General features: G+C 34.9%; 3 protein-coding genes across 4 annotated transcripts; 1 reads left to right on the top strand and 2 right to left on the bottom strand.

The window, feature by feature from the left end:
• Nucleotides 1-2,891: 2,891 nt before the first annotated feature.
• Nucleotides 2,892-11,693, top strand: LOC113503936 (xanthine dehydrogenase-like). Its single transcript, XM_026886080.1, has 17 exons — nucleotides 2,892-2,934; nucleotides 3,445-3,599; nucleotides 4,180-4,340; nucleotides 4,949-5,322; nucleotides 5,392-5,621; nucleotides 5,815-5,917; nucleotides 6,290-6,417; nucleotides 6,525-6,812; nucleotides 7,003-7,164; nucleotides 7,430-7,558; nucleotides 7,948-8,432; nucleotides 8,668-8,851; nucleotides 8,927-9,122; nucleotides 9,195-9,958; nucleotides 10,138-10,330; nucleotides 10,983-11,096; nucleotides 11,623-11,693. Exons 1-17 carry the CDS (start codon nucleotides 2,892-2,894, stop codon nucleotides 11,691-11,693), a joined length of 3,780 nt encoding a protein of 1,259 aa, XP_026741881.1.
• A 477-nt stretch (nucleotides 11,694-12,170) lies between these two features.
• Nucleotides 12,171-13,211, bottom strand: LOC113503794. Of its 2 annotated transcripts, XM_026885892.1 has the most exons (3): nucleotides 13,150-13,211; nucleotides 12,490-12,783; nucleotides 12,171-12,412 (listed from the first exon to the last, which is right to left on the bottom strand). In XM_026885892.1, exons 1-3 carry the CDS (start codon nucleotides 13,185-13,187, stop codon nucleotides 12,361-12,363), a joined length of 384 nt encoding a protein of 127 aa, XP_026741693.1. In that variant the 5' UTR covers nucleotides 13,188-13,211; the 3' UTR covers nucleotides 12,171-12,360. The 2 variants fall into 2 exon arrangements, with proteins under 2 accessions (XP_026741693.1, XP_026741692.1); XM_026885891.1 differs by having other exon boundaries at nucleotides 12,171-12,783.
• On the bottom strand, nucleotides 13,195-14,250 carry LOC113503937. The gene is made up of 3 exons (XM_026886081.1): nucleotides 13,756-14,250; nucleotides 13,234-13,437; nucleotides 13,195-13,198 (listed from the first exon to the last, which is right to left on the bottom strand). Exons 1-3 carry the CDS (start codon nucleotides 14,037-14,039, stop codon nucleotides 13,195-13,197), a joined length of 492 nt encoding a protein of 163 aa, XP_026741882.1. The 5' UTR covers nucleotides 14,040-14,250.
• Between the last annotated feature and the right edge of the window lie 11,748 nt (nucleotides 14,251-25,998).

The raw sequence follows: 25,998 nt of genomic DNA on the forward strand, positions 1-25,998 counted from the left end.
CCAACGCTATGAAAGCTAAAAATTCCGAAAGTAGATAGCACTTGGCTATAAGTGCAGGATGACAATTAATAACCGATGCCTTGATTAAAATTGTTATTTTTAATTATTATTATTTAACTTGAATTCATGAGATTATTATTTACTATTTTATCATTTGATTCTTGAATATACTGATTTAAAAAGCAAGTACTTATGGTTTTTTCTTGTTATAGTAATATACCTAATCAGAATATAATCGCTTGGCGACAATATCGCTATAGAAAAATAAATAATACTGACACAACGAATATCAAAATCAAACGGTCAACAAGCCTATTATTGCTAACTAGCTGTTGCCCGCGACTTCGTCCCCGTGGCTAGAAGATATAAGTTATGATTTATACCTGCCCTGTTTTTTTCACATTTTCCATTGTATCTTCGCTCCTATTAGTCGCAGCGTGATGGTTTATAGCCTAAAGCCTGCCTCAATGAATGTTCTATTCAATACAAAAATATGTGGACCAGTACTTCCTGAGATTATCATGCGTTCAAACAAACAAACTCTTCAGCTTTATATATTAGTATAGATAAGTATAGATAAGTATAGATAAGCATTTTCAACAAAAAACATAGTTAGCCCTGATTATTTCTCATGCAACTAAATAGACTGTGGTGACATTGAGATTCTATGTACCTTCTAAACTGAATGCCCGCGGTTGCATCTTCGATTCCAACGCAGGGCAGTACCAACGTAACTTCTTCACAGTCATATACAGGGTGAAGGAGTAAACTATCCCTACTAAATAATATTATAAATGCGAAAGTAACTCTGTCTATCTGTCTGTCACGCTTTCACGTCTGAACAGTTCAGTACTGATTTCAATGAAATTTGGTACAGAGATAGAGTTGACCTTGAGAAAGAACATAGAATAGTTTTTATCCCGGACTTTTGAAGATTTCTCTTGGAAACGCGATATAACCGACATCGACGCGGGCGAAAAGCTAGTATTTTTATAAACAATTAAATTTTCATTTCTTTTAGGAACATAAAGTCTTTTTCTTCCTAAGTAATGCAACACCGTCATAACACCTACGTATTATAGTGTCAAGACCCCCCCATACCAAGCGCACACCAATCCCATTTGCTTGTTATTCGTTGCCGCGCTCGTATCGCATCGTTTCTGATGAAGGAATATGAATGTCAATACATTACGGGTATTGGATGCACTCGAAGATTGGATAGGCATTCTAGCCGAGCAATATGAAGTGAATGTTCGTTCGATCTTATATCGTCTGCTGGTTTTTTATTGGTATTTGTGCCGAAATAAGGTCAATAAATTAGGTGCTATACATAGTAAAGTGCATGGTACAAATATTTTTAAGTTGATGTATTGTAATTAAATAAATTTTTAGTATGTTAAAAAATAGTGCACTTAGTTTAAGTCATTAAAGTCTAAAGAAATATCTCATATTTGTAAGGTAAGGACTGACGTGAATTAAAAATAATAATCATCAATTTTCATGAAAACATACGAGATTAAGTTTAAACAAGACCGACACAAAAATTGGTTACTTATGAACTTTATGACCGTACCATCTATTGCTTTACTCGAACGTTTATTTTAATTATTTGATGTTATATTCTCACAGAAATAGAGCATCTGTGAAAATTTCAATTGTAAAGCTATCACGGTTCATGAGATACAGCCTGGAGCCAGGCGGATAGACAGACGAAAAGATGGAGAAGCGGAGTAATATAACCCTAGTCCCTAATCTTTTTTTCCATTAAATAAGTTCCAATTCAATAGATATTTATTTTTGAAACAAACTATTCGAATAGAAGTTTTTTACAAATATTTGCTTAGCATGCAATCATGCGTGATAAATAATAAAAATAAATATTATGCCTAAAACAAAAACCGCTGTGTCTGCAAGGAGAGTGCTAATACAATACATTCTTTTAATAATGATTCATGTTAATTGTTGCTAAGTATTTATTTATTTAATTAAGCTAATAGGTATAAATTCATTCAATTATTGTTCAACTACAGGTTCTCATTTCATATCACGATTGAGTAAAAATTCTGTAAGGCATGATTTATTTTCGAGTTTTTAATACCGCTCAAGAAGGCGTCCGATGGTTTTTTTTTTGCTTTATGCCCTTTTGTAGTCATACATGTTGTAATAAGTTACTATAACTGTATAAATGTCTTTAATTAACCTTTTAGAAACTGATTCGTTAATCTGTATTCTGGCAACATCATTCATCATTGGCCTAGCCTTTTCCTAACTATGTTGGGGTCGGCTACCAGCCTAACCGGTTTCAGCTAAGTACCAGTTGTTTTACAAGGAGCGACTGCCTATCTGACCTCCTCAACCCAGTTACCTGGGCAACACGATACCCCTTGGTTAGACTGGCTGTCAGACTTTTCCAAGCTTCTGACTACCTGTAACGACTGCCAAAGATGTAGGAATAACAGCCGGGACCCACAATTTAACGTGCCTTCCGAAACACGGAGGAACTCGTTATGACAAAGATGGTCACCCATCTTCGGACCAACCGCGTCAAGCATAGCTTAACCTGTGATCGAATCACTTACGCAGTTATAGCTTAGCCACGAGCTCCTCATTCTGGCAACACCAGTTTTTTATATAAATATTCAGTTTACAATTTAAATGCGAGTAGCTTTTTTATCTCGGAATCATCACTTTACTTTTTAATTCCTATAGCCATTGTTCTGAATGTTCATATAAAATTATTTCTAAGTGAGTTCATCGTGATATCGTAGTGAATTACCTTAGTAGTACCCGTCGGTGGAATCGTCGCATGTTTCATTATTTTCATTGTTATAATGCATTTGTGCAAATTGTAAACTATTGCAGTGTGTGTTGGTCTTCAGCACACGTTAGACATGGATCGAGTTACTTTCAAAGTTAATGGTGTAGAGTATTCCGGTATGTTGAAAAGCGATTGAATTTTTCTCGTGTCCTGTTTTTGTACATTTAAAATGGTGCTTGATTTCTATATTTCAACCGACTTCAAAACTAGGATGTTTTTAATTTGTCGTGATTTACTTGTTTATCTTCTCAGAACTTTTTAAAGGATAAACCGATTTTGTTGTTTCTTTTTTCATTTAACGTGGAGTAGCATATTTTAGTCCCATAAAAAAATCACCCAGTTTCGATCAGTAGTTTTTATTAGAAGTCGGTTCTTTCTTAATAAAAAATATTTAATACATTTTAATTGATTAAAATCTTAAAAAAATAATGTCCTTGTAAGGATTTTCTATAAAGCGTAAGTGTATAATGCGCGGAAGAAGAAGAATGTGTTTTTTTTTAAACCGCAGCGTTTTGTTTGTGAATTTCATCTATTTATTTATTTATATATATAAATATAGGTTGATAAATAATAAATGGATAAGGTGAAAAATTCACCTTTACAATATTTTATTCATTTATTTCTAGTTGGATGTGAAGTATCTTCAAATGTAATGCTATTAGATTATATTCGAGGATGGCTGGAGTTGAAAGGGACTAAATACATGTGTCGTCAAGCCGGTTGTGGTGCGTGCGTGGTGTCCGTGCGAAAACAGGGAGCTTTACCTTATTCTATCAACTCGGTAAGACTCCTTAAAATAATTATAAGCAAAATTAAAAAAAAATCTAATTGAGTTTCTAGACTTTTTTTGCTCTGAGAAAGCACCGCTGCGTTTCTCTCCTTCCCCAATTGCAGGGAATGTGTGAAATGTAATTACAATACTAAGATCTCTGTCGGAAGGACATTCTTTTGCGGAGCCCAACCATGACTGGATGTAGAGTTGCGCAGGTTTTTCCACACTTGGGCTCCAAATTAGCCCATTTTGATCCTTTGTTGGTGGTTTTGAGAGGCACTCAGTCCAGTAATCACTTCTCCTCAAGGGCTGTTGTAACGGTACAGGCCCCTGAGAGAAAACTCGGTGGACTGAAAATTCCTGACCCGTAATCCTTTGACATTGATTGACTCATCTGAGTCCCTTTCGGTCACTGGCCTATGCCCAAGGATAAGCTTAGATGTACAGGACGAGAGGACAGACTCGTTCCTAACAGGATCCATGATGAGCTGAAAACTAAATGTTTCAATACTATGTACCACACATTATATATAAGCAATAAAAAATTGAATGACATTATAATGAATTGACAATTAATCTTTTTTCAAAGTGCATGATACCTATCACCGCTTGTCATGGCCTAGACATCACTACTATAGAAGAAGTAGGCAATAGACGTAAAGGCTACCATCCTCTGCAGACAACACTAGCTAAGTACAACGGCTCCCAATGTGGGTACTGCTCACCGGGATGGATCATGGCTATGTACAGGTTAGTCAATTCTGAATTACATTGATGACTTAAAAGGCACCTTCTTAAAACTGCTAGTCGTCAAAACCCGCAATGAAGTCAACATCAGCGATGGAGACGTTCCGTTTCCAATTCATGTTCAGTTATGATTCATATAAGATATCATTAAAACCGGTGCCAATTTTAATAAAAGTTAAGACTTGTGGAAGCCCAATTTCTTCCAATTTATTGGAAATGGAAGAAGAAAAGAAAGTAATGAAATAAACTCAATTAGAAATAAGTGTTTATCGCATTTAGTTCAAATTATTTGTCAAATATTATTAGTTAAAGGAAAATTGAAATTTACACCAATACAATTAAATGTACATAACATTTAATTGTATTGGTGTAAATTTCAATTTTCCTTTAACTAATATTAATGTTCTTTCACTGCAGCTGCTGATAATCATATATTTAATTCGTAACATTTTAATTAATGCTAATTATTTTTAATTTTATTTTGCCAACTGGTTTTTTTAAACTTTTAATCAATTTAAATACTTACCACAACCAATTCGACACAGACTTTACAAAAACCGTCACTATTTTTTTTAATTTAGATATCTCATGAAAATGTATTTACCTTACAGCCTCCTCCAGAATCAAAAAGATATGACTATGTTGGATTTAGAGCAATCGTTAGCATCCAACATATGCAGGTGTACAGGCTACAGATCAATTTTGGATGCCTTCAAAACATTTGCCACAGATGCTCCTAAAACGATAGAAATCCCTGATATTGAAGACTTGAGCATTTGCAAAACAAAATCTTGCAACAAACCTTGTGATGAAAATGATTGGTGCGTTGTAACTATGAATGATTTGAGCATTGACGATGGTATAGTGAAAATTAATCTTAAAGATGGAAAGTTTTGGTACAGAGTCACTAGAATAGTTGATGTATTTAAAATTATAGCTGAAACGAATGCTTCATATAAACTTATTTGTGGAAATACAGCTAAAGGTGAGATCCATGATCAAGTATTATCTTTTAATAAGTTAAACAGAGATGAATATGTAGTTATTCTTCCAGGCGTTTACCCGAACGATGATATTCTGGAAAATCCTGAAATACTAATAGATATTAAAGAAGTCCTAGAATTGAAAGGTTATATTTTAGATCAGAACCTTATCGTTGGAGCCGAAAATACTCTTAGTGAGTTATTAGACATATTTGAGGCAGTTGCTAAGGAAGAATATTTTAGCTATCTCAATGTTTTACACGATCACATTAAATTAGTAGCTCATGTAGCAGTCAGGAATGTAAGTAATTTTATTTTCTGTTGTGTTGTTTAGTTTGTCTGTGCATCATAGCTCCCGAACAGATTAAGAGATTTCAATTTCGTTTATTTTGTATTAAAGCTGAATTATAAGCGAGTGTTACTTTGACAGGTTGAATAAAAATCGCTCGAGCCTTTAAAAATTGTGGCGGTGAAAGTTTACGTTTATGTTTCAGGTAGGTTCCATTGCAGGCAATTTGATGACAAAACATAGGCACAATGAGTTTCAGTCTGATATATTTCTCTTGTTTGAGACAGTTGGTGCACAGTTAACCATCAGTAAGTTTTTTTTTGTTTATAATTATTAATCGTCACGCCAAACCCTCTGTGGGCGACGTGGCGCAGGTAACATCCCCGCGTAACAAGCATTTTGTGAACGTATGCTAGATCTGAGTTAGAGTTGTGTTGTGCAAATGCGTCGAATGTTTGAGAATTCTCCGGCACAAAAGGAATGATTTCCTTAGTCGTTGGATAGAATTCCAGAGTCGTTTTTTTACGAAATGGAAAAGAGAAATTATTTAGTTGAACGTTGCGTTAATTTATTTGATAGGAATACTTGTAGTTTTCAAGCCAAGAAAAATCATCAAAATAATTATGAACACACAAAAATAATTTTAATCTTATTCTAACACAGTAAAATATTCTTTTCAGTGTTTTCAAATAATAACGCACAAATTGTAACAATGACGCAGTTCCTAAAAATGGACATGAAGAAGAAACTTATTAAAAATGTGATGCTACCACCGCTGAACAAAACGTATAGACTCACGACTTTCAAGGTAAGCCAGGGTAAGAACTGACACGAGTAGAGACAGCTTAAATGACTCTTAATTTGAAGGCACAATATTGATATTTGCGACTCATACAATTACAATTCTCTTCTTAGGTGATGCCACGGTCTCAAAATGCACACGCAATAGTGAATTCAGGATTTTTATATAAATTGACTCCAGAAAATATAGCAGTTCAAGCAAGAATAGTGTTCGGTGGATTATCACCATCGTTTGTCAGAGCTTCATCAACCGAAAGGTTTCTTATAGGGAAACCGTTGTTTAAAAACGAAACTTTACAAGCTGCAATAAATTTTTTAAAAGATGAACTAGTTGTAACTGAAAATCCACCTGAAGAATCTGTTGCTTATAGAAAAAAGTTGGCTTTAGGGCTGTTTTATAAGGTAGGAGTAGAATTATAACTGCTCGATAGTATTATTAAGCATGAATTAAATTACGTCAAAGTTGTAAAGTTGGAACTTGGTTACAACTTATTTTATGATGTGCTACAAGAACAAGTTTATTGTTACAATCTTTATCAGAATGAAGCAACTTTAACTCTTCAGTGTTAAATTAAATATTAATTAATTTCAGGGGTTATTAACTCTGTGTCCAGAGTCCATCATTCATCCAAGGTACAAATCAGGAAGAATTAAAATTCATGAATCTCGACCAGTTTCTAAGGGCCAGCAAATGTATGAGACTGATCCCAGCACATGGCCACTAAACCAGCCCATACCGAAGATGGAAGGACTGGTATGTATTAACTAAAGCATTATACATGCAGAGAACACGCAACTGAATAGTTTGGTCTAGAACAGTGTTTGCTAGCAATGTTTCAGGATTAACCGCCGTTCGATGGTTTGGCACATATAAAAAGAAGAAACAAAATTAAATCGTCGTTTGAGCATATTAAATATTTTTTACAAAGAAAAAAGTTCTTAATTCTTTCCAAAAACTATTTCATGGAATTTTTTAGTAATGAGTGGAAGAAGTGAAACAAAGTAATTACATTTTTCAGATTCAATGTGCAGGTGAAGCAATGTACACAGATGATATTCCGCCATTCCCTAATGAGGTTTACGCTGCATTTGTCCTGTCTACTATCGGAAAGGGTCAAATATCATCTATAGATGCTACAGAAGCTCTGGCAAGTGTATAATGATTATAATACATAATTTGTATTAAATGATGTAACGGTTTACTCACGCGTATTTATCGGGGTAGCCCGACTAGTTTCGGACCCAACCGGAGTCGAGTTCGACTCGCGATCCCGCCGCGTCTGCTCATGATTAAGGACTCCGGTTGGGTCCGAAACTAGTCGGGCTACCCCGATAAATACGCGTGAGTAAACCGTTACATCATTTAATAATGAATCAGTCTCACGATAGTTATAATAAAAACATAATTTGTAAAAATAATAATCTGACTTTTAAAACACACTGCCAGTTTTTATTTTAATATTTCAATTAAATACATGAAGTATTTAATTGAACCTTTACAGTATCGTCAGCTAAATTTTTGGAGTGTTTGTTACAGAATCACCCAGGAGTTATAGCTTTCTTTTCGGCAAAAGATATTCCTGGCTTAAATTCCTTTACTCCAGCAGAAGATGAAAATTACCAAATGAATGAAGAAGTATTTTGTAGCGGTGACGTCAAATATTACAATCAACCTGTAGCATTAATAGTTGCCGATAGTCAAGAGACAGCTAACCTAGCTGCCAACTTTGTCAAAATTGAATATATTAATGTCGGAAAACCAGTTGTTGATGTGAAATTGGCTAAAAAGGATCCTAAACGGAATAAATTAAACAAAGAAATTAGAGCTACCCATAGAGGTCAGGATATAGCCAAAGTAGTCAAAGGAGATAATACTATTTACGGACAATACCACTTTCCATTGGAGACGTTGGTTAGTGTGAGTAAACCCAGTGAAGAAGGATTAGCTATCTACGCAACTACTCAGTGGACTTCAGCCATACAGTTGATGGTTTCAAGAGCATTAAAACTTGATCAGAGCAGGTATTCAAATTCTTACGGATGAAAAAGAAAACAGTAATAAAACAAGCTACACAGGATGTTGTTAAGTACATCCTTAATGTCACTTTAACTTAATGATAATGAGCAAACAACACAGTGTACCGACTTAATATTAATTATAGTGATAAAATACAAATTTATTTTTATCCAAATCAATCGAGTACACGACTCATGAGAATTTTGTCGTTAAAATTATTCAGAACACATTTATTTTTAGGATCGACGTCCATGTTCGTCGTATTGGTGGCGCGTTTGGCATCAAGATATCACGGATCATACAAACAGCAGTAGCAACTAGTTTGGTAGCAATGAAGTTGAATATTCCATGCAGGATTATACATCCTTTAGAGACCAACACAAGAGCCCTAGGAAAACGGTTTCCTTGTTCCAGCAACTTCGAAGTAAAATTTCAAACAAAGCTTAAATTATGATACTCAGTTAGAAAAATATTTTTACCGATAAGAGTTTTTTTCCAGGCAGGTGTCAATAAATATGGCATTATTCAATATGTCAATCACGATGTTTATGAAGACAATGGCTACGAGCGCAATGAAATCATATCGGATTTTGGGGTCATTGAATATAACAATTGCTACAATGACACTATATGGAATCACAAATGTATCGATACTATCACAGATACTGCTAAAAACACATGGGCAAGATCACCAGGTGAGAAATTGACTATAGTATATAATTTTTTCATATTTACAGTACTAATTTTTCCTCTGATTGCAATTTAAGGAACTATGGAACAAATAGCTGTGGTTGAACTAATAATGGAACAGATTTCTTATGAACTATCAATAGATCCAGTCCAGATACGCTTAAAAAATTTAGACCCAAAACACAGTGACCTTATAGAAATGTACCAAACACTGAAAACAAATTCAGATTATGAAACAAGAAGGTTAACGGTCAATAGATTTAATATGGAAAATAGGTGGAAGAAACGAGGTCTAAGGTTTGTTTTTCTTAGATGGGAACATATTTATGCAAGGTACTTCGACGTCAACCTCGCAGTGTTTCAAGGCGATGGAACAATTGTTATAAGTCATGGGGGTGCAGAAATAGGCCAAGGAATTAATACTAAAGCGGCACAAATTGCAGCCTACATGCTAGGTGTTCCAATAGAAAAAATAATTATCAAAGAAAACAATACTATTGTATCACCTAATTCAAATGTATCTGGAGGTAGTCTCACGACTCAAAATATTATCATGGGAGTAGAAAAATGTTGTGTACAGTTGCTAGCGAGACTCGAGCCAATCAGAAAACAAATGCAGAACCCATCTTGGGAAGAATTGATAAAGAAAAGTTTTGAGAAGTATGTCGATCTGCAAGCTCACGGTTTCACAGGAGAAAATGATATTCAGAATTATACGGTTTATGGAGTGACACTGGCTGAAGTAGAGATTGATGTGTTGACGGGAGAATCTGAGATAATAAGAGTCGATATACTACAGGATGTAGGCAGAAGTATTAATCCTGCGATTGATATTGGCCAGGTATTTAAAATCTTTTTATAAACTTAGCGATATTTCCGTTTGCTGTGAAATTTCTTCCATCTCTATTGCAACGTTCGGTTCACATCATAGAACATTACTGCTTCTTATCACTTGCACGTAACATTAATTTTGTTTAACATACTTAATAGGAGTATATCTTTGTAATATTTACATTTCAGGTTGAAGGTGCCTTCGTCATGGGACTTGGATACTGGACCAGCGAGAAACTGGTTTACGATTCCAATACAGGAGAACTTTTGACAGATCGTACTTGGAACTACTTTGTACCACAAGCGAGAGACATACCGCAAGACTTTAGAATATATTTAAGAAAGAAATCTTATTCTACGAAACCAATTTTTGGCTCCAAAGGTACTTGGTTACAAGCCAGTGTTTAATAAACATGTTGTTATACAGGTTTGCTTGCCGACTGCTACAAAAAGGTCTCTCATTTCTTTAGTGTAACAATCTTTTTAACTTTTATACCAAAAACAAATGTATTTTTAGGAATACATTTCCCTAAAAATATACATACTCGACCATTAATATGGTATGAAGCCGTATAGTGTTGTCACACAACAATGAATGCCATTGAAAACAAAAAGATAAACTTGAGAAATGCACGAAAATGCTTTTCTAAAACAATTTCTACTGGGAGATTAGTATTTTAACCGTGAGAAATAAGGATAAGGGGCTGCTGTTAACTTCCTTGGCACAGTGCCCCCGATAGCGACAGCTTGCAAGATCTACTTTATTCTAGTAATGTATATAAAATAGGTTAAGCTATTTCTGAAATGTTTAAAATTTGTCTCGTAAATTGTGTACCTATTTGGGAAAATGTCGAAGAGAAATTTGGAGTTGAGATTTCCGTTGCTCTTGAACTTCAAAACTTTTAAGGTATCTTAATAAAGATACATTTTCTTAAATCCAACTTTAATCTCAAGAAAAATTCGGTACATTGAAAAATCACAGATTCTTAATACTTGATTTACCAAATTCAACTGATAAACTTTTATTTTGACAGCATGCAGTGAGCCGCCAATATGTATGACGGTATCAATTCCTATCGCCATGAGAGAAGCCATAGTATCGGCCAGGCTAGAGAGCGGGTTACCTAGTACCCAATGGTTTAGTATCGGTAAGTGATGCCCTAGATATGTGCCCATCCTTTCCCCAAATGCTTTTTTTCCATTCTGCTCTTAAAAACGTCAAGATTAGATAAGGATAAGAACGTCAACTAGAATGTTCTTTACTGTTCACCTTTATAATTACAGCAGTGACTCTGAGAACATACAGTGTAAGGGCAAAATGGCCAGCATTTCTATGATACTTCTAGAATCCTAAAATTGGAAATACTTCTTATTTGACGTGATTAAGTATTCATGTAACATTTCCCGTTAAAAGTTTTTGTGCTACTGTGGCCTTAAGTAGCTGAGATATAGGTAACACGGCAGGCATCTACTAGTCAGCTTAAACACGATCCAAACTCGCAAGTTGAATTAACAAGTAGAGCAGCTTTCGGAAGATTTTAATTACTTTTGCCTTTACCTTAATTATTTCGAAACAGACATAAATTATTGCTATTTACCCGCGGCCTGATAGGAAGGGGAAATCTTGAGTAAATTACTTTTAAACTTATCTGATATTTTTTCTTCTCGTTACAGATGGTCCCTACACAACAGAGCAAATATGTTTGGCGTGTGAGACGAAGACAGAAGATTTTAAATTTAATTAAATGATTTATGTTTTTCTTACTTTTTTCTTTTTTCATTATTTGGGTGCATACAACCCCTCATGAGATGCTCTTTTACACATTTCATCTCGATAAAATAGGACTAATAAAAACTAATAAGTCCACGTCTTCGTAAAATAAATTCTCTTACAGGAAGAGTTTAAGAATCTATAATAACAATATATTTTAAAACCTATGCATATTACGGTGAGAATGTGGAGATGGAAAAATCATATTTCCATGCGAGACAATGATGTAGACTCTCGATATATTGCAACTCGAAATTGCACGCCATTTTTCTTTTTGTAAAGACTCGAGTATAGTTGCCTCGTAAAGGTACTAAAAGAATATTTGCCTTTATTGCCTATTCTAAAATAGATCATAAGTTAAAGTCACGTTAAACGAATGAAAGTACATTGTAATTGTCAAATTATGCAGGAAGATTTATCTACAACGACCTTCTCCAATTAGACTCAAAAGTATACAAAATATAATATTTATTATAATGTAAATTCTTCTACTCTAAAATAAGCATACATTTTAAACAATACATTACTTTAAGACTATTCTTTACTACGTTTCGGATGGCTTGTCGAACGTAGGAACAACGACTTCCACACTATCTACTTTCCTCTGAACCGCCTCTAACTCTTTCAATTGCCTCTCTCTATCAGCCTCCACGCCTCTTCTCTTTCTGTCTCCGTCGTCTAAAGCAGCACCTTCTGAAAATGCAACGTTCTTTCTTATACTTTTTACATCTTCTTTTAATCTCACTTCAGGAAAATTTGTTTGATAGTACTGTCTACTGTTGTGTATGATTCGTTTCGGTGTTTTCTTGCGTCTCTCGTTTGGGTCCATGCCACTCACGAACAACTTCCTGCAAGACGGACACAGCTTCTGTTCATAAGACCTCTTGACCTTGAACTGTATCACTGGGTCTTCACTTATCTTGTTGAAATCCGGAATTTTGAGACGATGCTCGTCCTTCTTTGGACAATTGAAGCAAAAGAGTTTTCTCTTTTTATTTCTCTTCGGCTTCGTGATCTCTGATTTGTTATGGGAAAAAAACGGGAACTTTATATGTTTGAGTGTACTGAAACAATAATACACTGTGTTACATAATGAACAATGATTGAAATCAAATACGGAGTAGCAATATCAGCAATGCAGTAAAATTGTTCACCCTCCTAATCCTAAAGTTTATCGAATAGTGAAAATACAATCTCATAAATTAAGGTTTCCATAAATATCCTTAGGACTACCGTTTTGATTCTTGCCTCATGTATTAATTGCTGTAATACTAGTCAGCTACTCGTGGCAAAAAACATCAAAGGGGTCAGTCAGATCGGCAGACTCTGCTTGTAAAACACTTTAACTTAGCTGCATCTGGTTAGACTGGCAGACGACCCCATCATAGTTGGGAAAAGGCTAGACCGATGAAGTAAAGTTTTTTACTTACCATTTCTTTTCATGATTATGCACTACATTTTGGTCCATTAGTAGATCATCTTTATAAATGTTTCTAAATTTCTCATGCCCATACTTTTCACTGTGCAAGTCATCTAACGAGTTATAATTCACATGTTTTGGATTGATTGCGTCCTTGAATAGTGGCGGGTTCATGTTCAAATCTGAATTACTGTCACCGATGTTTAGGTAGTCAGGGCTCTTCTCCCTTTTTCTATTACCCTCGTCAACATTAAAACCGATCATGGCACCATAATCGAAACTTTTTGAGGTACGTCGCCTGAAAAGATGAATATTATTTTAGTTTAGCACTTACTTATATTAACTTTATAGAATAGCAGTGACTGGGCATTGTCTATAGATTATCAAAACCAAGCCACAAAAAAAATTAGGACCTTTATTTAACATATTTTGTGAAGTATACACAATTGTATTAAAGATTTATCTAAGCCTGTTCCAGATCCCACTGTTGGGCAAAGGCATCCTTCTTTCTCATCCAGGCCTCTCTATCTATATAGCACAATACTATAGCACTAAATTCATAAAAACCATAAGGGAGTACACCTATACCTCTGCTAACATCACTTATAGTACTTACCTTTTCTTATTGCGGTGTCTAAATGATTCGTCATCTTCAACGGCCTCTTCCTCCGGTTGTATAAAACTTGCCACATCAAACTCCACTGGACTCCTGTCATAATCATACTCCTGACGTATCAGACTCTTCCGTTCTTTTGACCGTCTCACCTTTCTCTCTCTGTCTCTCCTCACATTACGCCCAAATTTATTTAGATTTCGTTCTGTAAGTTCGTCTAAATAATTATAAGAAATTGATAACTCGATACATAATAACAAACTTAGTAAATAAAAGTATCGTAACATCGTTTCGTGACATGACCGTGTGACATGACAGTGGCACTTTTAAAACAAGTATATGGCTTTGATTAAATTCTTATCAGAATTTTTGTGGAAAAGAGTTTTGTTTGTCCTGAATGTTGTCAATGCTTCGGGACAAATCGTTATTTGGATAAGTGATGTTGGTTCGAAATCTCAAAGTCAAACTAATAACTATTAATAAATAAGAAAAACATGCTAAAATAAATAATATATATTGTTTTTTCACTCCTGAGTCAAAAGAGGAGTATTCAATTTAACGTGCCTTTCTGTCTGACTGTCTGTCTGTGGTATCATTATGCTTTAAAATCGGAATTATTATGCTCAAGTGTTCTAAGAAGTGTTTGAGAAACATCGGTCGCGCCATTTAAAAATTGTGGGGAATATTTTTTTTTTGTCTTACAGCTAAGAAAAGTCCTGGAAGCAGTTTTCAGTAACAGGTAGTTCGAAAATAAACTGCTCAGCCAGAACGATATCATTCGATACAATTTAAACACAACAGCTGCGAAACCAAACACAAACATTACCCAAAAAATCCAAAAAGCACCAAAAAAAATAAACACATTTCTTTCCACACAAGAAAATTTCTTAACCCGAATAAAATTTACACTAAAATGCGATGTATATTCAGAAGGATGGATCTTCTTCCGCGGTGTTAGTCGCATAAGTTATTGTGCCCGTTTGTCCATGCCAGTAAGAAAGGGTTTAAGAAGCCAGCATTCGTGGGGCTTATGTGTATAACGAAAGAGGCTATGCCTTGAATGCACTTGTTTTTTTCTGAAGGTGGTCGATGGAAGTAAATTAGAAAAAAATATACGGTACACTATGTTTGAGGACTCGGACACTCGCGACATAGATGTTTCCGAAGACATGGACTTAGGTTAAGGAAATTCGTTGAAATCAGATCAAAATTCGTCGATAGCCTTTTTTTTTGGCACCCTCAAACATTTTATAACCGGGCATTGTTGTCTAACTTTGATTTTTATCTTTATTCAGAAATACATCGTAAAAGTTTAAATTATCTAGCTATCATCATGCATGAGATTCAGCCCGAAGACGGACGAACTGACAGTTATCTAAGTAAGAGGTTTACCTTCGACCATAATATAAGTGTAATTAAAAAGAGATAGGATTTTGAAGAATGTCGAAACATTGCAACGAGACATGCAAAACATGTCACATATTATAGAATTATACCTTCCGAGATGATAAGTGACCTAAAATAGGGTCAAGCTACGCAATGACTTATACCAGCCGTTACTGAAAAATGAGCGCGAATCTGTTACCGAACCTTTGTAATATTATGTGATTTTTTTGGAATCCTAAATGTATCGTTGTAACTATTCCTATATATTTCTTGTTTGCGAAGCGGATCATATTGCAAATTTAGTAAAAAAAAGTGTTTGCCCCCCTGTGTAATTTAACCCTGGCGTCGATGCGTGTATTTCAGTACCATTCAAGTCACATTCACAAAGATGAACTCAAAACACGCATTCGCCGAATTCATCACACAAATACTTGTCCTATGCGGGGATCGAACCAGCGAAACGTTTTTACAACTCATCTATTAAAATCCAATTTGTCTTAGCATACCTTAGATTTTTTATCTACGAATTATTTTCGTAATAACATACACGTAATAACAAGTAAGATATATCATTCAAGTAGAAGAGTATAAAATAATAGTACTTGGACAATTGACCATCAAACCTGGACCTACGTCCACACAAATCCGTACATATAACCCCAAAGCAGCCATTCGACACATCTAATGAGTATCTACTTGAAATTTTAACAGAACATCTGAACAGTACAGTAATAATCATGACTTCCCCCAAATTCAGGCTCCACACGTGCTTGCAGTAACGCAGAGCAATCAAGTAAGCGAATTAAGCGGTTATGTCCAATAATAAGATCTCGTAGTGAACACGTCACATGGATACGCCCTGCTGTTAATAAGATTCCGATCTTAGTAAGGGTTCGCGAAACGGGGACGATACGATGTCGGAGGGGTTCAAATTTTGCCAATTTATTTTTATTGTAATTATGATTTGATAGTCAAATACATACAATACAATGGTAAAATTTAGAAAGGACTAGAACCTTCTACTCCTGACTATGGCTACTAAACTACTTAAGGCACTAAGAGATTTTTTTGATGTATCGTGACACATCTTACGGTATGGCGAGTAGCGTTTATAACCAGGAGTCACACGTTTGAAAACAGTCTGATGGTTAATTTTTTATTGTTTTATTTGTATTTAGTGTTTGTACTTTATCCTCAACTAGCTGTTGCCCGCGACTTCGTCCCCGTAGTTAGAAGATATAAGTTATGATTTTTTTTTTTCACATTTTCCTTTGTACCTTCACTCCTATTAGTCGCAGCGTGATGGTTTAGCCTTCCTCGATTAATGGTCTATTCAACACAAAAATAATTTTTCAATTTGGACCAGTAGTTCCTGAGATTAGCGCGTTCAAACCAACAAACAAACAAACTCTTCAGCTTTATATATTAGTATAGAAGTATAGATTTAGTTGTGTCTAGAAATAAGGCCGTAATGTATCTTTCGCACATTCTATGGAAATAACTAACTATTCAATACCAACACAGATTAATCATTCAATTTAAGAATTCATGTCAAAATCGTGTCAACTAAACATCTCCTTCAGTTATTAGGCAGCAATAGACTAATTAGAAGAGGCAACTGTCCTGAGACATACGCTTTTGTATATGATGGTGTAATGTACTGAGAGTACACATAACTAGGGTCTGGGGGCCTACCATCACTTCTTAAAGTAAGACTGATACAAACACTGCTCTACAGTCTGTAGTGCGCTGTCTCGCTTCCACACTGCAAAAGTAACTAATGGTTTTCTGTAATCCCGACTGCCTTCCAATAACATGTTATGCACCCTCTTATTTACACTTTCTAATGTAGCCTCATGGTTTTGGAGATGCATTAAAGATTTTATTTGAAATGTGAATCTTTATATTTTATCTTGGAACTCGGAACTTACAGATTCTGGGATCTGCATTTTGAAACTGCGCAACTAAAGTCAGTATTGCATCGTTTTAATAGTACCTGAAAAACGGCCTACGTACATTGACTTGACGGAAAAAGATTCTGATTTTGGCAATATCAATAATTTAATTTTGACGTTAAATCAGAGCAGCTCAAGTATTGAAACACCTTTTTATATCACTAAGAAGTTACAAACTGTCCTTGTTAACCACGTTGATCTCAGCATAGGGTAACGCAGTATTATCGTGGACCGAGTGTCCGAAAAAAACACCCAAAAATATTCACTCTGATCAGTAAAAGTAGCAACGCGAACAAAATACTCAATTAGTAAGGTAATTTAATTAAAGAGAACATAATGAATTCAAATTATATGGGCGCTAGCGAACGTTGCGCGTTCGTTTTAATTACCATATTACATAGATGTTGATGAGGCTCAGGGGTTTTTGTGTTACAATCACGGTATTGTATTAACATACCGACTTGTAATACGTACTGAGCACGCAATGTATAATGTCACTAGACTGAAACTCAAGATTTGAGATTTCCGCAATAAATCTTGATATTAGGTACATTAAGAGTAAGCACCTATCTTTAGTATTCACTTCCTCGCTTTGTTTGTTTGTTCGCTTGTCTTCGGAGCTAAAATTCAATATAATGAACGGGATACTTTGGTCCTAGGAAGTGGCGAGGGAAGGCGATACGGGGTACTTTCTATTGTTTTTTTTTGACGTTTGAAAAGCGAATACTTTGAACCCTAGTCTGAATAATTTTGACTTCAATAAAGACGTTTTGGAATCAGATATTAATGTTTTTAGACTTCACTTAGACAAGCAACATTCCTACAAGGGCCAACGCTGTACGGACCGCTGAAATACATTAAAGTTATTTAATAAGTGAAACTCACGTGAACGTGAACAGCAGCCTGCACGAGTGACCCCGCCAATCTCACTGCACGACGATTCGCGAGTTCGATCTCTGCGTAGGACATGCATTTATATGATATACGAGTGCTTGTTTTGTACATGCGCAAAACACTCAGAAACAGAACAAGTCAGCGACACTTAATGAGGGACACTTAGTGACTTTGCTTGAAAGGAAATTGAGAAGTAAAAATAATACTTCATGCTCTTTGTAAGGCATATTTTTAAAAGCATAGCCACAAGCAAAATTGCACCAATTAAGTTTCCTCAAAAATACTTTAGCAAAGCCTCAAAGTATAAAACTATTTGATAACACAGACAAAGTTTCACAGAATTCAAGTTAGTCTGAACTTTAAATACTGAAAACTTCACCGAGACCGGTGCTATTGACTTTCGGGAAGCCTGAAAAAACAGATGAAATATCTGAAGGAAAAATTAGGTATTTTTTCTGCCTTCGAAACTTTTAGAGTTTTATTTTTGGACCTATCTCCATGAAACAGATTTAGACTTTAATAATGATGAGGTAAAACAATCTGAAAAGGGCAACTGTAAATGTACGAACTAATTATTTATACTTCGTTATATGTCCTGGATGATTTTCGTCATAGATTTTCGCTGCACCAAGCAGGTGAACAAGACATGGTGTAATGCACGATGATGGACGATGGAACGGCAATCCAACAAGACCGAAGAGGTACTACCTCGTCTTGGAGTAATATAGATGGTACTGGAAGCAATTCATGGCTTAAAGCAACATTTCTCTTCCACAGGATAAATCCAATTCAAGGAAGGCCGAAACTTCTTAAGAAACTTTACTACCTCCTTAAATAATTCCCATACCATCAAGTCACTATTTTCGTCCAAAATAATCCGCATACTAACCCTTCCTCCGAAAACTGTCAACATTAGACGAAATTGTTGAACACAACGAAATACTTACTGAAAATAAAAATAGCTCACATATTTGTATCACAAAGAAAACTATATAAAAGTAAAGCTCATGTAAGGCTTTGACTGTTCACGTGAATATTAAACAAAGGCTTAGCCTGAAAAGGGTGGTCCAATATCGGCCAGTTTGGGCAGTTGGGCAGTGACAGTGCTGAAATAGTGATGGATTTGTATTCTTAGCGATGGCGACTTATATCTCTATTGATTCCGGACTATCTTTGATCGGTTCCCAAAATAAATGGGGTTGTTTCTTAATTTGTTTCCTTTTTCGTGTTTGTTTTTATCTTTCATTGTAGTTTGTGAAGCGACTTCTTGTTTGATCATATCTAAGTCGTTACAGTATGTTTTAGGTGTAATGATTGGGGTACATAACTTAGATAGTTATGTGACCTAGATGTTTTAGGGAGGTAGTATATACGAAAGGATAACTTTAATTTCGCCCTAACATCAGGAACTGCGGTTATGATTTGAAAAAACCTTCAGTACTAGGACAGCCCATTTATTGAGGAAGGCAATAGATTATTTATATCATCACATTGAAAAGAGCAGAGCAGTAATGCCGAACGAAGCCACGCACTAAAGCTAAATTATAAATATAAAATAAATTATTCTACAACAAGAGATAAGATCAACTTTATTATTTAATTTTAAACTAAAACGAATCCAGAATTTAGTTTTACATTCCTCGTGATGGCGTTAACCACAAAACTCAATAATTTATTCGTACTGGGAACCAAGCCAATAAATTTCATTAAGTCGTTCTATAAATTAAAACTAGACTTTTATTTAGAAGTCAAGACCAAAACAATAAGACTACAAGCGTAGTACTTGTAGATAGAATTTCAAGAATAAGCCGAAACAATAACTTAAAAGATAATGGAACAAATCTTGGAACTAGGTGCAAATGGGGTGATAAATATAAGAAGAACTTTCAACAACATCAAAGATGCAACAATAACTTAAATATTATTAAAAAGGAAGGAACTTCTTTATTTACATTTAATCATATAGACAAGACGAGGTATTAAGTAATTTCAACATTTTCAGGTACAACAAAAACTAAGTTATGGAAACAAATTTAAAAAACCAAACTTTTTTAAGATCTGATCTAAGCGAAGTCTGCTCCGTGCAATAATTAATTCGTTACTAAATACCTTAATAGAGACAAAAAATAAATAAACTACTAAAATTAACGGTATAGTTTAAAAGTGGGTACCATATTAGTAAACAGATTATATATTATTATGTATTTCTAATGCCACATTATAAAAAATATAAAAACAAACAATTTCGTCCAAAAAATAAAATATATTTTTTAGTGTGAGCAACCCTTATCACTTAGGGGTATGAAAAATAGATGTTAGTCGATTCTCAGACCTACTAAATACGCATATAAGATTTGGTAAAAATCGGTTAAGCCGTTTCGGAGGAGTACGGTAACTAACATCGTTACACGGGAATTTTATATATTAGATTTCGAAATATTGTTTGAGATAGTAAATAAGAAGAAAAAAACATATAAAACAAAATACCCACAAGTCAAACACCAGATATCTTTGTAGCCAATCATGTATGGAAAACACGTTAACATTTTCGTAACGTAAGTGATTGATCAGCTAGTTTTAATCATACAAAATGATGGATGGATCTAATGACTAATGGTAGCTCCTGATTCTCCCTTTGACATAGATAAATCAATTCATTTGAGTTATATCGGATTAGTGTTTTGGTAGATTAGTTTATAGAATCTGTAGTACCAGAATATCGGGTGTACTGTGAATGGCGTGAATAGAATTGAAGTGAGGTAAAAGGTAAATCGTATCAAATTCAGATATGGTATAATATGCTTGGTTATTTTTTCCAACCGCTTTTATAATCAAATGTGACATCATAGCAACAATAATCTTGATCAAAAGATTGATTTCGGATAAAATTCAATTAGATCCACATCAGTCATGTCGGTTGTTGACCAAACTTTAAACAATCTGTTTCCACCAACCGAAATTAAAATGTTTTGGTAACACAACTCTTAAATCCCAACAAAATAACTCAATTGTATCTCAAATCCTTGACATCTAAAATCATAGCAACATTAAACAAAACACTTTCCTCGTACAGAATGTATGTAACTCCGACAATCCTACATTCTTCATGAACTCGCATTCGAATCCGGCTATTGTGCCTCGAAAGTACTTCACTTACACTTTAAATCTAATTTGGAAAGGCTTTTCGTGTCAAAACTCGGGCTGTATTTACTGGCAGGTAACTCAAACACTGAGCAGTGGATCGAGTTCGTGAGATATTGTACTATTTGTGAATGGCAGGCGAGTTTATTCTGGAATAGAAGTGATTTATAAAACTCTGGGGGATGAAATTTTCACCGCAAATTTTACCTCCACCATTGTATCGCTTTTGTGATGGATTTGTTTGCAGTTTTACGTATTGCCTAGCTTTTCATAGTTTTGAAACCGTTGGAGTTATTTTGTTGTCCCACAGGATGCAGTGGTATTCAATTTCATCAATCAGTCAGTTAATGTAAGATTTATAATTACGCCATAAAAGTATTAAATTTTTCAGCAAACTGTCAAAGACTTTTGGCTATTTTTCAACATAAAATTGTAGGTATTATTTTGACTATATTACCAGTCTTTATACGTCCCACAGCTGGTTACAAACCTGATACTATATAGGGAAGGTTTAAGCATTGATCACCAAGCTTGTTCACTGCGGGTTGGAGGTTTCAGATTCGAGATTTTCTTTTACCGTTTTGGCCGTGGTGTCTAGTTCTAACTGTTTGGATTTCACTTGATTACTGACTAAAGCATTTGTTTTTCTCTCTGTCCGCAAAATTATAAATGATAACGACGACTCTAATAAATCATCTCACAAATTCCTCGAAAATTTCTCATCAGCAACAGTTGGTACGTCATTGTTTTAAGGTAGGGCGCCGTTTTGAACTACAACTCAAATACTACGCTCATTTTGCCATTACACTTTTAGATCGTCTTCGAAACAATGAACCCTGGGATTTGAAACTTTCAATTTTAACACATAATGGACTAAAGCTATGTTTAAGTTTTTTTGATATTGTTGAAGCAATTTTGATGGGCAGCCATAGGCGCAACGTCACCTTTTATTTTCGGAGCCTAATAAAATTCACATAGCAACAAAACGCTAAACCTCATAATAATTATACTGTATCAAGTATATCACCGGATTGACGTGTCTTTGATGATACATCATCATTGTACCTATCATAAGCATTGTACGGTACACACATAATCAAACACAATTTTGCTTACACAGAGCATTCTGAAGTTATTTCATCTAGAACATCCCTCTAGTGCTGACGGATGTTCAATATGGTAATGATAATATTGAATTATTCTTCTTAGTCATTGCTAGTTGCTTACCATTCTTGAAAGTTCTAATTATATTTTGAAACATATAGCCAGAAATCGTGAACGATCACTTCAGAAAAAAGGTCTGCAAGAAAAAAAAATGGCCTTTTCCCAGCACCGCAATCTTTCACAAGTTTTATAAAAAGAAAACGAATCAGTAAAGCGACGAAAATAATTGAAATCTTCGTGGTTTGGTATTATACAATCTTAAATAAAAACTGAATAATGGTAGATGTTAAATGGCACTTCATAAAGACTTTAACAAGACGAAAATTACAATTCTCTGCACTCCTCAAAGTTACATAAGTCATGTCAGTATCTCACCATCCGAAGCCACACGTCAATCAACCCAATCCCAAGGAAATCCCAATTATCTATTCAATCACAAAACAAGGGGACTATTAACCTCCATCGAAACCTATTACCTTTCCATAGAATATCGAAACTTTCGGAAATATTGACTTTGTGAATTTAGCATTGACGATAGTTCAACAAATCGAATGCGCCCGTTGGGAAATTAGACCACCGAGTTCATAGCTGTGCATGTACAGAGTCCACATCACTACTATACAGTATTGCTGTGAACCTAGTGCTAAATTAAATGGATTTTATATTGTTGAGTTTCGTATTGACACTATTGGCAGTAACTGGTTTTTTGCTTGTGACTACAATCATGTTTCGATTGAACGAAGTTTTTTGATTTTATTATTTGTGTCTGATTTGTGAATGTCATTCAGATCTGCTTCTTCTCAATAGTCTTTTCCAGTAATATATTGTGGTTAACCTTCAGTCTTATCGGGATCAGCTGAACTGTATAATGCACTTTACTACAGCCTTATTCTTTGATAGCTATCAGACCTTCTAAACATGTCAATACTAAATCTTGTCCTCCCATATCTATTTGCCCAATATTAAATCTCCTAAAGTACGCACCTAGATGCAAATTATAACGTACACTTAAGAACATCAAAATCGCTGATTACCGAAAAACCCGTAATCTCATTCCCATTACAACATCCTTTAAAATATTCACCACTCTTCTCAGAGCTTGGCATAAACTGGAAAAGTTTTCAATAACTTGCATCCAAATTATATGAAACCTAGGTGTGAATAATATGTAAGCGCTCGTGTGGTGAGCGACGCTCTCAAACTTCTCTTGCGGATTTAAAGTTTGTTTACGCCATCTATCGGCGGCTTCTGATAATTATTAATTAATAACTGTAAACTTTTAATCGAGCCTTGCTTTTTGGTTTTCAGTTTGCTTTTTCGGGAAGAAGATTAGCTGTACAGGGGATTTTATAAGATACGTTTTACGTAGTTCAGCTATGCAGGCACTTGTTTCAATTGTTTCAAATTTAATTCAAAATTAAACTCTAGGCTTCGTGCATATTAACACAAAATAATGTTTCTTAATTCTTTTTCCTTTTGACATTCGATCAGTGAACACTTTCTATCAATTACCGAAGGCTTTATAATTTATTTTATAACAAGAGTTGTGCACTACGCATCTACGTAATAAGCTTATGTGTCTATTATCGACCTGAGCTACAAATAGGCCTATTACCTAAAACTGCACTATCTAACAAATTACACAACATCATACCTTTTAAAACTAATTCGTGTTACCTGAGGTGTGAATAATCCGCAGCCCCGGCTGTAATAGCGCGATAGTTCTAAAACTAGGCGCAGCTTCGGACAACTTTAGGCGCGCGTCGAAAGTTTGCTCGGTGGCGCCATCTACTGCGAGTTGCGTTTATTAATTAATAACATATCAGATTGTGGGAACTTAGCGTTTGAAGTTTGTAATGTTATGTTCACGGTTTACAAGATTAGGGCGTGAATGTTGCTCAATTTATTGTTACACACCGATGTTCAGGATAACGTTATATGCAAATTGTGTCTAGTAAGTTCTGAATTAGGTTTTCTTAACTTATGTTATTGCTTTTAGCTTCTAAAATGTATTGAAACCCATGTGTTCGTTAGTAAATTAGACAGTAGCATTAGTTCGTCTTTTGTTCGTTTCAGGTATCGATGAAATAAAAGTTTATGTTACGCTTTTAGCTTCAATTTTACTTTATCTGCTAAGCCATCACACTGTAAAAATGGCTTTTTGTTTATCCTTCCGGTATATGGCACATAATATGTACCTAGAATCCCATAGCTTACCTTTCAAATCACAGGATCACGTGTTCCCCAACCATTAACAGTTGAATCAAAATATGCTGTTACTATGTCGATTACTCGAATGTTTCATTCATCCCTATTTATAAATCGCACGAAAGGCAATGGAGCTATTTCAGTAGCCAACGCGAATGTGATTTATAGGATAATGGGAACGGGCCCAAATGTACCTCCCTGAGGGATGCTAATGGGTTTTGCTACTCTCAACACCTTATGATGGATTATTTGATGCTTTAAAGAGGTGTAGTTATGCATGGTTGATCTTTAAGAACCATACGGACGTTTTGAGAAAGTTATGATGAACGAAATACTACAAAATACGATAGACAACATATTTTTGTAGCCCATTCAAGTGACAAACTCCATAGATAGCTTCTATAATTCTGATACCCGTAATACATAGATTACCCATTGAATATTGATTGTGGGATGATTGGAGCAAAATTAAAAGAAGCTCGAAACAAGCCAAAACTTAAATTAAATAAAGAAAAAATATCCTTGAAGACATATTCAGGTAAGCATTACAACATTGTACACAAGAAATTACAAAACAACACAACTCTAGAAGAAACTAAAAATCTTTTATCACGTGCTAATCCCAACCAAATGAGAATCCAAGAAAATAAATACTAAACACTAGATACTTACAGTCATAAATAACTAGTCCATTACAAAGGGTGTTAACGTAACTAACCAGCACATGTAATGTTACTCACAATAGTTACCGCACCTCGCAGTAAACAAGTGTGTAATTGTGGCCATTGAGGAGAAAATAAAGGGCCCGCAGCCTATAATTATGAGAACGTTTTATTTATTATAGCTATTATGTAATCATTGTAGTTTATCATACATCGATTGGTGTTGGTGTTAGTTAATTTGGGAATGGGAATATAATTATGGTTTGTAATGGGAATATTGGTGCGATAGTGATTTGGGGGTTCCAGGAAAAACTGAACCTTCTGTACTGGCTCTACTGTCTGTCTGACTATCTGTCACCTCATGAATGGTGATAAGTAGACAGTTGAAATTTTCACAGATTACTTAAAATATTCTGTTTCCGCTATAATAACAGGAAAATGTAGGGTTAGGAACGGTTAGTACGATTTTCTTTGTTCTATGTCTATAGATAACATTTAGGTTTTTTTTATAAAAATCATGAGAACAACATTTGGCGATCGTAAATATATATGTATCGATAAAGCCCCACAAGATCTACTTGCTTTTCACAAGTCAATATCCTGATTTCCTTATGACTAACATCACTCTGCACACATAGAGAAGAAACAAGCATTTATCACGACATTAACTTACAAGCAGATATACAATATCGAATTTTATTTTAACACTAGCTGTTGCCCGCGACTTCGTCCACGTGGTTAGAATTTTCCCCGTTTTTTCCACATTTTCCATTGTATCTTCGCTCCTATTAGTCCCAGTGTGATGTTATATAGCCTATAGCCTTCCTTGATAAATG

The sequence above is a fragment of the Trichoplusia ni genome, chromosome 20 (assembly GCF_003590095.1).
Source record: "Trichoplusia ni isolate ovarian cell line Hi5 chromosome 20, tn1, whole genome shotgun sequence".
Classification (NCBI taxonomy): domain Eukaryota; kingdom Metazoa; phylum Arthropoda; class Insecta; order Lepidoptera; family Noctuidae; genus Trichoplusia; species Trichoplusia ni.